The sequence below is a fragment of the Elgaria multicarinata genome, chromosome 4 (genome assembly GCF_023053635.1).
Source record: "Elgaria multicarinata webbii isolate HBS135686 ecotype San Diego chromosome 4, rElgMul1.1.pri, whole genome shotgun sequence".
In the NCBI taxonomy this organism is placed as follows: domain Eukaryota; kingdom Metazoa; phylum Chordata; class Lepidosauria; order Squamata; family Anguidae; genus Elgaria; species Elgaria multicarinata.
The window spans coordinates 23,651,730-23,664,273 of record NC_086174.1 but is presented as its reverse complement, the minus strand read 5'-3'; the positions used below and the strand labels follow the sequence as shown (position 1 = coordinate 23,664,273).

Below are 12,544 nucleotides of genomic sequence, written 5' to 3'. Positions count from 1 at the left end.
AATGAAGTAAATGCAATTTGCTTTTTAAGAACAGTATTTTATGTTCTATTAGGGTGACCATATGATAAGGAGGACAGGGCTCCTGTATCTTTAATAGTTGTATAGAAAAAGGAATTTCAGCAGGGGTCATTTGTATTCATGGAGCACCTGGTGAAATTCCCTCTTCTTCACAGCAGTTAAAGCTTCAAGAGCCTTGCCCTCTTTTGTATCAGGGCTCCTGCAGCTTTAACTGCTGTGATGAAGAAGGATTTTCACCAGGTGCTGCATGCATACAAATGACCCCTGCTGAAATCCCCTTTTCTGTGCAACTGTTAAAGATACAGGAGCTCTGTCCTCCTTTCCATAGGGTCAGCCTATATTCTATTGGCTTTGCTAATGATTTCATCCTACATGAAGAAGGTCTAAAGGGCACACAATGTTCTTCAATACTAAAAATGTGGCTTCATTACACACATTTGGACGCAGTGTGCAGCATGCTCTTTGGTTTTGGCCTGGATCAGAGATGGCCTGGGAAGCCCCTATGTAAGTTACTGTGAGCTTTCTGTGGAAGACTGAGATGTAAATGTCAATTCCTTATTGTATTCAATGTTAGTGCTACTTCGAGTAGATCCACCGAAATGAGTGGGACTTAAGGGAGACTAGCATTGGATACAACCCCTTATCTGGCAGTTCCCAGACTTTCTAATCTTGTCTGGAGGTCACTTTTTTAAAAAACTCCCTTTTTGTTTAAAATATAGCGTAACACTCCTAGTTTCTTCTAGGACTCTCAGGACCATAAGCTTTTGTTTGTTTTTCCTGGTTAATTAGTCATGTTCAACAAAGTGGAAAATACTGATAAGCCTACTATTAGGAGAAATAGTAGGAAAAGGAAAGGTGGCTGGAATTCTGCAAACTATCAGTGGAATTCAGAATGAGGGCAAATCAAGAATAATGAATGATCTTTTGAGGGCTTATATTCCAACGCAATTTTCAAAAAGCCTATGTGTACTAGAAAACAAATCCAAAATAAATCTTAAATCATGCAAATGCACATGCAAGCTCTAGCCCTGCAGATTAGAATTAGGACTTGGATTTATAGATGTTTCAAACTGGATTTTTCTTGACAAGGACTGGTGAGGCGGTGGGAAGAAAGATGCAGATAAAATGGGGAGTATAAATGGAGGAATATGACTTGAAGAACGGCAGAAGTGATTCCTTTTGAACCCTGCGGACAGTACTTGCAGCTTATTCAAACTTGCTTTGCCATAATGAGTAAAAAACTTTAAGAAAAAAGAAATTAAAGCCAAGATTCACCAGATTTAGTATCATGCTCTAATTTCCTTGCATTCATTATTACAGAAAATAAACAGCCCTGCCCATCAAACCTGCATCTGCTCCTGTGTGTCTTCCTCTAAGTAATTAATTGGATTATTTAATTTAAAATTGCAAGACGTTCCAGGATAATGAAAGTTAGAGAACAGCAAGAATGGGTAAACAGCCTGCCACAGCTGCTGCACTAGCTACAGCCTCTCTTAGACAAAGATAGACTAGGCAGCACAGTTATTCATGCTCTGTTAATGTCTCATTAGGCTATTGCAACGTGTTGTACGTGGGATTGCCCTTGAATAGGGTCTGCAAACTACAATTAGCACAGAATAAAGTGACTAGGCTACTGGATGAATGGAGTTGTGAAGCCCAGAAAAAAATGGAAAAAACAAAAATCACCCCTCCCAGTTTTTTCGAGGACAAAAATTCCTTAGGAAAAATATTTTTAAAGATCCTCCCCCCCACACCTTCACATCTCTAGACTTGAATCAGCTTCAGTAGCTCTTGGTCCATTTCCAGAATCAATTCAAGGTGCTGGTTTGAACTTTCAAAGCCTTAGAATGAGAATACTTCGAGGACCACCACTTTCCACAAGAATCTGCCTGGGTATTAAAGATTCTTACATCTGTGGCTCTTCCTACTATTTTGTGTGAGGTATGATGTGACCTGAGGTAGGACCTTTTCTCCTTCAGTGTTCCACCTCTGGATCTTGCTTCCCCATGAAGTGCCAGATGAAGATGGTTTTATTCACCCAGTCTTTTCTGTATGCTTCAGTGATGGCTTTTAAATGCTCACCTGCAGTGATCTAATTTAGTTATAATGACTAAACCTTTATTGACTTACCATTTTTCAACATTGTGTAAATGACTTTGAGAGTCTGTAGAACTGAAAAGCAGTAAATGCTGAAAATAAGTAGTGATTCTGCAATCCTGTACCCACTTATCTCGGAATAAGCTCTGCTGAACATAGTGCAATCTTCTACATACCTGGGAGTAAATCTCACTGAACACAATGGGACTTCTAAACAGACATGCAGAACCATATTCTCTGCTCTTATTTTCCCAGTATACTGCTGAAATAACTTAACAGCTCCTTTACACTTTGCTATGATGTTAAACAGCGAGTGTTTCCTCTTTGATATAACCACTTCCTCTCAGAACTCTAAGCATTCATAACCATTCAACAATGCAAGAGTGGAATTTCAGTATCACCAGCTCAGAGAATGAGAATACTTATCTAAGTTGGTTTACCAATGTCCTTGGTAAGATTTTTCTTCTTACGACCAAGCACTAGATTGACTGGCCAATTGACATGTTCTGAGAAATAGATACAGAACACGCACACTTTTCATTTAATAGAATGCATGTGCATTTTGTACCTGGGTAAACATACCTAAATATATTTAAAAAATCAAACAAGAACTGGTCTTCAGAGAGCTTTGTAACAAGTTATAGCGTTGTCTGTTTAAAAAGCTTATTCCTATTTCATCTCTTGTGAGCCCATATGCATGACCCAGAGGTACCAGTTTAGGTAAAGTTTCTACTTTACCTAAAGTACTTAGGTAAAGTACTTATTTCAAAGGTGACTTCCATCTCTGTCGTAGATCATTCTCTGCTCATCTCTGCTGTAGATTGTTTGGTGGTATTAGATAAATGGGTCAGAAAAAAATACATTAAGGTAACACACAATAGCAAAAACATATTTTAATATGTGTTATTAATATAACAGCCCCCTGAGGAAGGCTTTTGAATAAAGTACAGGCCGAAACGCATTGGGCTTCATGAAAATAATTATTTTGCATCCTGAGAACCCGTTACTCTTTTTTCTGACCTGTTTCTGACCAGGTTAGGGGAGGCTACATTAGGATGTAATATGTAGCTAACTCCCACCCAGAGAGCTTCGGCTATGGGGCAGTATATAAATGTAATTAATATAATAATAATAATAATAATTTAATAATATAGAGGAATTGGGGAGGGAACTGGAGGAGAGATGGCATAGGATGGCTGAACTTGAGAGCACCACTCACCTTTAGTATTCCTCTAGATGAATTTATTCTGTGATGTGGGCAAATGTACTTGTCTTTCAGCCTTGCTCCCCCATAATTAAAATAGGAATAATATGAATTTCTAATGCTGGGAGTTAGGGCCATTAAGTATGAGATGAGGTTAAAGCACCTCTTTGGATTGAGCATACAGGTATTTAAAATGCAAATAGCAGCAGATCCGGGGATTGCAGCAGCCAGGGAGGGGGAAATTCTTTGCTCCCCTTCTGTGATCATCAGGAAAATCCTTCTGAAGCTGGTATCTGCTTTGTGGGGAAACCTCTGATGGATTTCCCTCAAGAATGTCGGCAGGGAAGGAAAAGGTTAAAACCCCTCTCCATGCCTGCTGTCAAGAAATCCAGTTTCTTTTTGAGATTTAGCAGCGGGTAAGAAGCTCTGTTTTGTGCGGAGGGGCTGGCACGCACTTGTGTGCGTTATCAAACAGTTTTCTCGTCTCCAGCCCTTCAAGGTCAGAGCTGAACTTCTGTCAAAATTAGATGGTCTGATTCAGTTGGGTTGCAGTGAAAGCTTTTCACTCCCACCCTCCCCTCCTTGAAGCCGGTAGTTACCCAGCCATACAGTGATTGGCTATAAAAACGTCAGGTGTGTGTGTGTATTGTTGCTCTTGGGTCTTTGTCTTCAATCCGTTGTTCATTTTGTTTTTCAGTCTCTGTCGACTAACTGGATTTTGGGCCTGGGAACTTTTGGATCCTGTCCTATAGGAAAACCCTTACTTCGGTAAAGTTTAGGTTAAGCTAGGCAGTGCTTTATTGTTTTGCCTGAAGCACCGCTTCAAAAGACTTCTCTATTGTTTAAAGATTTCCTCTGACTGTTTTGGGTTTCTTGATTTCCTCTGTTATTGGTACACCTTGTTTACTCCTTTCCCCCTTCCTGATTGTTAATTTGTGAACCGCCCAGCGAGCTTCGGTTATTGGGCGGTATAGGAATGTAATAAATAAAATAAAAATAAAATAAATAAATTTCACATCTGTTTCAAAGCTTGTATGTGCTTTAATCCATTGAAGCCTCAGTACTGAATTCAGAGCTTCCTTGCTTTGGTCTTGGTACTGCTTAGAATTCTGAGGTTGGGGTGAGAAAGAGAGTCACCTTGAACCCTTATTTCCGTGCCCCAAGTGTGTCCTAAAAGGTCTGAATATTCCCTATCTCAGGCTGGGTTTGGATGTTAAGGGGTGGTAGCAGTTTATTGGGTAATTTGTCCGTTGTCCACACTGCAGGGAGTTGAGTGTTTAAGGGAAACCCCTTGTAACCCACTCTACTCATCTCCTTCACACCCGCTATGATCCCAGTAATTAGCAATACCTCCAGCGAAAGCAGTTTGCATTTTTAAAAGCTTGCATGTCTAAGTGCAAAGATGCATTTAACATCACATGCACTTTGGCCCTCATTCTGCATACCGAAAGGGTTTTAAGTGTTGAATAATACACTACTGCAGTTCCATAGGTCCTTATGCATACACCTTGTTTCAGACACCACAGTGCAAAGGTTGTCCTTTGGTTTTGAAATTCTAATGGTGTGGGATTTTTGTTTCACATGTGACCTCAAAAGTACCTTTGAGCTTCTCTTGCACTATTTGTGCCTAGTGTAAACATGATTAAGGCAGGACAGAATGTGGAAGAAAGCCATTTACAAAAAAAGGATGTACATTCTAACCAATCTAAGTTTCACATTTGCAATAAAGACTGATCTAAACAAACAAGCAAAAACATTTAAGCCTCGTGAGTGAAAATGCCCCCGGCTTATTCCAAACACACATCCATTCTGTCTTCATCTCTCTTTCCCACATTCATGTGTAATGATATGATGTATTTTGCTTAAATGCTCATACTGCTGTGTCGAACACCAGTGATAAATATGCCCCAAATATTTTTCTGGAACTTCATAAAGTTTAGTGGTATTTGGTTGATGCTTACTTTCACATCTCTCCTCTCTCTGAACAAACATACATGGACTTTGATTCACTTTTTTGCACGTGGCTAGTGGCCTCAGATGGAGATGTGCATCCAATTAGCATTGGCAGGCATATCCATCAAGTTTAATGAGGCTCAGATGGTCATCGCTTTGCAGATGTGCACTTTAGTTGACTGTGCTGTGGGTCTTCCATGAAGGACAGAGGCAAATATTCTCACACAACATACCTTAGACTTCACTTAATCTCCTTTGACAGGGAGTTCCACATACTGGGTGGCAGTATAGAAAAAGCCCTATCAGGAATCACCACTTTGGCACATAGAAAAAAGGTTAGTATGTGTTGCTGTGGCAAGCACAAAAGGAGCATAGCAGCAGGAGAAAAGGAATGGAAATAAGCATTGTAGCTCCTGGAGGGGTTACAGCAGAAGGGGGCAACTTGTGGCTCTCCAGATGTTTTCACCTACAACTCCCATCATCCCTAGCCAGCATGGCCAATGATTGAGGAATCATGGGAGTTGCAGGTGAAAACATCCAGAGGGCTACCAGTTGCCCACCCCTGGGTTATAGCCTGGCTATGCCTTGACGGGGTGGAGGTAAAAGCAGAACAAACAGGCAGCCTTGGCTATTTTCCTGGAGGTTATACACTTACATTAAAACAAAAGCCCGCAATTTCAGGACATGCCCCAAGATTTAACAATCCTGTTTGGGGTTGTAATGGTGGGACAGACTTCCTTTGCTCAGTGACCTGGAGTTGTACACTGACCTCCCATCCCCTTAATTAGGGACCATCCGTAATTTTTTTTGTGAACCACCCAGGGAGCTTCGGCTGTTGGGCGATATAAAAATGCAAATAATAATAATAATAATAATAATAATAATAATAATAATAATAATAATAATAATGTCGCACGCTTCAAAAAGGGCCTTAAAGCCCCCTCCTCTTGCTCCACTTTGCACCTGGTTTAACGCATACCTTCCCGCTCAGTATTGTGTCATTTTACCAGTCCTCTCTCTTGGTGGTGGTATGCCTGACCTCCTGGTGCATGGTCCCCCACAGCTGGATCGTGGGCGCGCGCGTTTGCACAGCTGGCCAGGAGTCTGAAGCAACTCGAACTTCACTTCCCAACATGCACGCGGGAAATCGAGATTCTGCACATGCTCAGGGAGGGGAGGGGAACCCGGCTGTTCCCCAGGCGCGCGGCTGCCTGCTTGCCCGGGACTTCCCTGTTGCACATTGAGGCACCCACCCACGCTAAGATGGCTGCGAAAGGCTTGCATTTTCACCTGAAAATGGAAGAGGCGGTGGAGAGGTGCCGGGCGGAGTGCCAGTGGGAGACTCAACTCGCGGTGGTGGAGCAGATGGAGGCGCGGGCGTCTGGCCCCCGGCACAAAGGGCACAAAGGGACCAAAGGAGCTGGATCCGAACCGTTCAAGTCTGGTAAGTCACGATTCCTCCAGCACCGGCTTCAATCTCTTTCCAAAGAAATGGAAGCCACCGCGGCCGCGCCTGCCTGCCTGTCCGTCTCTAGCCAGGACCAGCCTTTTGCTCTCCCAATATGAAACGTACCGGGACGAGCGAATGGTAAAATCCGTGCCCGGCTTGGCTGGGGAGTCCCGGCCGCTGCCTCCTTCCTCGGTTCCTACTGGGCTCGCACACTGAGCTGCTGGAACCGAGCAGTGTCCCTGATTGCTGCATTTTGGCATTTCTCTCTTACCATCCCGTCGCCTCTTTGCTGCGGATTATTCTCTCGCTCTCTTTTTGCAGAGCGACCCGATTAATAACGTAACACCCCCACCCCAGAAATAATGCACGTGGGCGTACGCGTTCGTTTGTTTTGGGGACTTTGCAGCATGAGAGCCGAAGTTTTGCTCACAGAAACCCCACTGGCTGAATTGATGTGCATTTCTCAGCTACCTGCCGCCTTAAGATTTCCATTCCAGTTGTGTGATGTGGCTCCCAATAGACACAGTCGCAGTCTCTGTCTCTCTCTCTTTCACACACAGACGCAATAGGGAAATCATTCTCCAACCCAATAGGGAAGCCTCAAAGGAAATCAACAGTGTAATCCTTGCTGGGAAGCCTCTGCTCTTTCCATTGGAGCTTACTCCCTAGGAAGGCTGCAATCCTATAGAGTGTATAGAATACGCACTTACTCGGGTGTAAATCACACTGAACCCAATGGGGCTTATTTCTGATCAGATATAGGGATTGCACTGTGAGAGTGTTTAGGACTGCAGAAGCTGCCTTGTCTGGGCGGTTTGCTGAGCAGGTCAGGATTTCCTGAGCTATAGGGAGATGTTTTCTGTCTCCTTCATTGGCTAGTGTCGCTGTGATGATGGGAGAAGTTCTGGCTGCTTTTTCTCCTCACAGAGCAGCTCACTTGATTCCCTGAGTAAGGACCACTTCTTCTGGTTTAAAAGGACAAAGCAAGCCTGTCAGGACAGCACTAGAGAAAGGATGGTCCTTTGAGCTTGCCCAGCAACTGTTCAGTTGCTAGGCTCCCCAGTAGTGCTGCTATAGCAGGATTTGGGGGCAGAAGTCCAGGGCCCTGATTGGCAGAATGAGTCAGCAGCTTGTGAATCACACAACTAAGGTTTCTCTTCCCCTCCAACCACCATTCCGCGCTTTACAAATGCTTCGGTGTTCCTGATATTTTATTATTATTATTATTATTATTATTATTATTAATTTATTTATATAGCACCATCAATGTACATGGTGCTGTACAGAGTAAAACAGTAAATAGCAAGACCCTGCCGCATAGGCTTACAATCTAATAAAATCATAGTAAAACAATAAGGAGGGGAAGAGAATGCAAACAGGTACAGGGTAGGGTAAGCAGGCACAGGGTAGGGAAAAACTAACAGTAGAAAGTAACAGTAGAAGTCTGCACAACATCAAGTTTGTGAACATTTTAGAACAAGACTGTTTGCCAAACTGGATTTTAAAATAAAATAATAATAATAATTTCTTTTATTTACAACATTTCTGTACTGCTCCACATCTAAACAGAGTCCACAGCGATGAACCACAAGAGATAAAAAGACAAACAGAATAAAACATGATAATAAAATTATTATTTTAAAAAACAGTGCCAATAAAACCTTGTCGTATCAACCAACAAAGGCTTCCTGGAAAAGAGCTGTTTTCAGGAGGTACCAAAAACAACACAGTGTTGGCACCTGCCTGTCCTCCAGTGGCAGGGAGTTCCATAGGAAGGGGGCCACCACACGGAAGGCTCTTCTCTGAGTGCACTCCAGTTAGGTCATAGGTCCATGTGGAACCACCAGGAGCATGCCCTCTGATGACCTTAGTGGCTGGGCAGGTTGGTAAGGGTATAATAATCTGAGCATGTACAATTTGTGCATTTTAAACTTAAAGCATAGCACTATCATGATTACATGAATAGAGTAGAGTTTTTTCTGCTGCCCTTGTCACCTGCCAGTCTCTGGGTGGTCATTTGCCTCCCCCTGCCTCACAGTGAGGGACCCTGAACTTTGCCTCCAAGTCCCAGCACTACCTGCACCACTGTCTTGCTACTCCTATAGCCTTAAAATGTAGGTTACAGTAGAAGCTTGGTCAGCAGTGTTGCTGGAGGAATGGGTTGGAGCAAGGTGTTGGTAGAGGGCTCCACTACCTCTTAATGATTCCATTGCCCTAGATGCTGCTCATCAATACCCTCTTCTGTCTCTGAGGTTGGCAGTGGGAGAGGGACATCCTTGGTGGTGACTCCCTGACTTTAAATGCTGTCCCCAGTGAGGTGTCAACATGGGCATCTTTTCAGCTCCACCTTTCCTTGACAAGCCCAGTATTCAGCAGTCTTTGGAGACGACTATGAGTGTTAAATTGGTTTTGATCATATTTCAAATCCGTAGTATGTAGATAGGTTTGTTGAGGAAGTGTGTTCCTTCTTAAATTTTAGACATTCCTCCTGTCTTCTGTAGGCTGTCTCAGCAGAGAGGAGATTAAAAAGAGTGGAGATGATTCATGTTTTCACATCCTGTTAAGAGTTGCCTGCCCAGCTTCACCCCTGAGGTAGAAAAAGGAAAAAAAAACCTGTGGTCTCCAGCATTTAGAAATGTTGTACCGCTATGTTTATCTTGGTCACGTCTTAGACATCCTTGAAACCCTAAAGAGAAACTTTTCAGTAAAAAATAATGGTCTGGGATGAAGAGATGGAGGAAATTACTCACCAGCACTGATTTTCCTTTTGAAATTTCAGCCTTGAACCAGGGCCGAGAAGCCATTTTGTTTCTCTGGAGGGGCTGCACTGCCAATTTTAAATTGGTAAGTGGGCCCCACCCAAGAGCAAATGTGCAGCCACACCACACACACACTTTTCTCTCAGTCTCTGTTTCACAGGCAGCTATAGTTGCCAGCAGGCCTGGAAATGAAAAACAAAAAGAATTGAGCAGAAAGAAAAGAAGGGCAGCATCAAAGAATAATGAAAAATTGCAGGAGGGAAGAAGAGACAATGCCTCAGACTGGTCCTCACAAAGTGGAAATACATTGTGGTGTATAACAGCCTTCTCCAACCAGGCACTCTCCAGATGTGTTGGACTACAACTCCCATCATCCTCAGGCAGCATGGCCAATGGAATTGCAACCCAAAACATCTGGAGGGCAACTGTTTGCCCATCCCTGGTGTATTCTATTATACATGACTATAAATTATTGAGGTGCATAAAATTGTCTAGTGTGGAGAGAGTGGAAAGGGAGAAGTTTTTTCTCTCTCTTCCATAATACTAGAACTCGGAGTCAACCCATGAAGCTTATTGGTGGGAGATTCAGGACAAATAAAAGGAAATACTTCTTCACACAGCACATAGTTGAACTCTGGAATTTGCTGCCACGAAATGTACTGATGGCCACCAATATGGATGGATTTAAAAGGGGATTAGACAAATTCATGGAGGATAAGCTATCAATGGCTACTTGACATGATGGCTATATATTACCTTCCATAATAGAGGCAATAGGCCTCTCAGTACCAGTTGCTGAAGAACAACAGTGTGAGGGGTGCTGTTGGACTTCCTTTGAAACGTGTTTAGAAGCTACAGCTGATCCATAATGCGGTAGTGAGAGTTTGAACTGATGCTTGCCACCTGGCACACATTACTCCTTGCACCCTCCTCACTAGCTCCCATTTTGGGTTCTGGGCCAAATTTGAAGTGCTGATGTTCCCTTTAGAGCCCTAAATGGGACGGGGCCAAGTTTTGTCTGAGGTGAGTCAGGAGCTGGGAACCAGAAGTCATGGGACAAGCCAGAAGTCATGAGCACTGATGGTCGAGCTGAGAGGCAGGATTGAGGAATAAGCCGGGAATTGAGACCTAAAAGCAAGTTGGGACCAAAGGAAAAACCAGGAGGCAGGTCTGAGAAATAACCGGAGACACAAGATCACACCAGAGCTCAGGAAGACTTTGTTGCTATAGCAAGAATCAGTCAGCACAGAAAGCCCTTTATACTCCTTCCTGCCCAGATATTTTGCTGCCTGAAGTGAAGAACAAGATGGCGCCCTCTCTCATTCCTTTCCCCAAAGCCTGTTGGACTGTTTCCTCAACATTGGTGATAGAACAGCGTTTCCACTGCACCTGAAGGCAGCAGCGGGGGGCACAGGACAGGCCACTTGGCACCAAACTCTTTCCTACAGCACATTCCTGCCTCCTCCCAGGATCTGCTGCCTAAGGCGCCTGGTTCGCTCTGCCTAATGTTAGGGCCAGCCCTGTCAGCCTGGGTGGTCCGAGGCAGTAGGGCCTGAAGTAACTTCACTAGGAAAGCTACCACCTGCAGTTCAGTGGTTCGCCACATGGGGCAGCTGCACACAGGTCCCACAGGCCCTGACAGATGTGCATGAAGCGACTGTTCCATCACGGAGTGCTTCCCCATTTGCTTCTATAGAGGTGCAAGCTGTATGTTTGTGCACTGGTGCATGCTGGTCCTTTCCACCGAATTGGATGTCCCTTGAAGGCTAAAGACCTCCCTGAGAATGCAGTAAATCACTGAATTTACTCAGTCACTTCTATTGGAGCAGATGTATTTCTATATATATAAAGAAGGATATCTATATATATTCACTCCTCCTCACTTTTATTTATAGAATTTTGTCGTTGGGGTAGCTCAAATCTGCAGCCTTATTACGTTTGAGTGTACCGGCGCAGCTGATGAGATGTGCTTGCTGCCTACACGGGCTCAGTGACTCGGATAGTCACTCAAGGCATTTAAACATTCCTTTGCTCCTCGGTGCTACAGACTTGAGGAGCAATTCAAATTTGCAGAAGAAGCACTCCTGGAAAGTGAATACCACTTCCGACTGCAAATGGGTGGGGGACTTGCATTATTACTTCCCCCTGTTTTGAAAGAAGAACTCTCCCTCTACTAAGAAGCTTGCCTGTCAGACTTGAGCATTTCTCCCTGCTGTATCAGCATTCAGTTGCAGGGAATTTTTGAGAGGGCGGGGGAAGCATGGAACTATACAGAACACCAGTCTGAAGTGGTATAGCCCTTTCAAGGACTATACCATGTGCTTCTTCTGCATGCTTGAGTTGAATCTAGCGTGGCTACATTTCTGGAATTTGAGCAAAACTGGTACCACTGAGGGTACACGTAGAATCATAGAATCATAAAATAGCAGAGCTGGAAGGGGCCTACAAGGCCATCGAGTCCAACCCCCTGCTCAATGCAGGAATCCACCCTAAAGCATCCCTGACAGATGCTTGTCCAGCTGCCTCTTGAAGGCCTCTAGTGTGGGAGAGCCCACAACCTCCCTAGGTAACTGATTCCATTGTCGCACTGCTCTAACAGTCAGGAAGTTTTTCCTGATGTCCAGCTGGAATCTGGCTTCCTTTAACTTGAGCCCATTATTCCGTGTCCTGCACTCCGGGAGGATCGAGAAGAGATCCTGGCCCTCCTCTGTGTGACAACCTTTCAAGTATTTGAAGAGTGCTATCATGTCTCCCCTCAATCTTCTCTTCTCCAGGTCTGACAGTGCAGCCTGACAGTGCACTGGATTAATCCGTTATCGAAGTCAGCAATAAGCTAACGTGGTTTTTCAACACTTAAAATAAGGAATATTATTTAGGATTTACTGGGCCTGTTCAGAAGACATCTTAAACCCTGCTGGTTAAGCCTTTTGGTTAAGCAGCAGGGTTTAAGGTGTCTTGTGCAATGTGTTTTGCTAAACCCTGCTCACTCAACTAACCACAGTCAGACCATCTGCAGCAGGGTTTGCAGCTCTAACTGTGGCTTAGAGTGTTATGTGCGACAGC

At 43.9% G+C, this 12,544-nt stretch overlaps 2 protein-coding genes across 2 annotated transcripts in view; both read left to right on the top strand.

Annotated features, from left to right (window-relative positions):
- SOCS5 (suppressor of cytokine signaling 5) overlaps positions 1 to 12,544 on the top strand; it is a 243,245-nt gene that overhangs the window by 112,645 nt on the left and 118,056 nt on the right. The window lies entirely within an intron of this gene.
- The window catches only part of TTC7A (tetratricopeptide repeat domain 7A), a 210,114-nt gene continuing 203,915 nt past the window's right edge, over positions 6,346 to 12,544 (top strand). Inside the window, exon 1 of the mRNA XM_063123964.1 lies at positions 6,346 to 6,716. Coding sequence (XP_062980034.1) covers positions 6,434 to 6,716 — 283 coding nt within the window. The 5' untranslated portion in view covers positions 6,346 to 6,433. The remainder of the gene's footprint in view (positions 6,717 to 12,544) is intronic.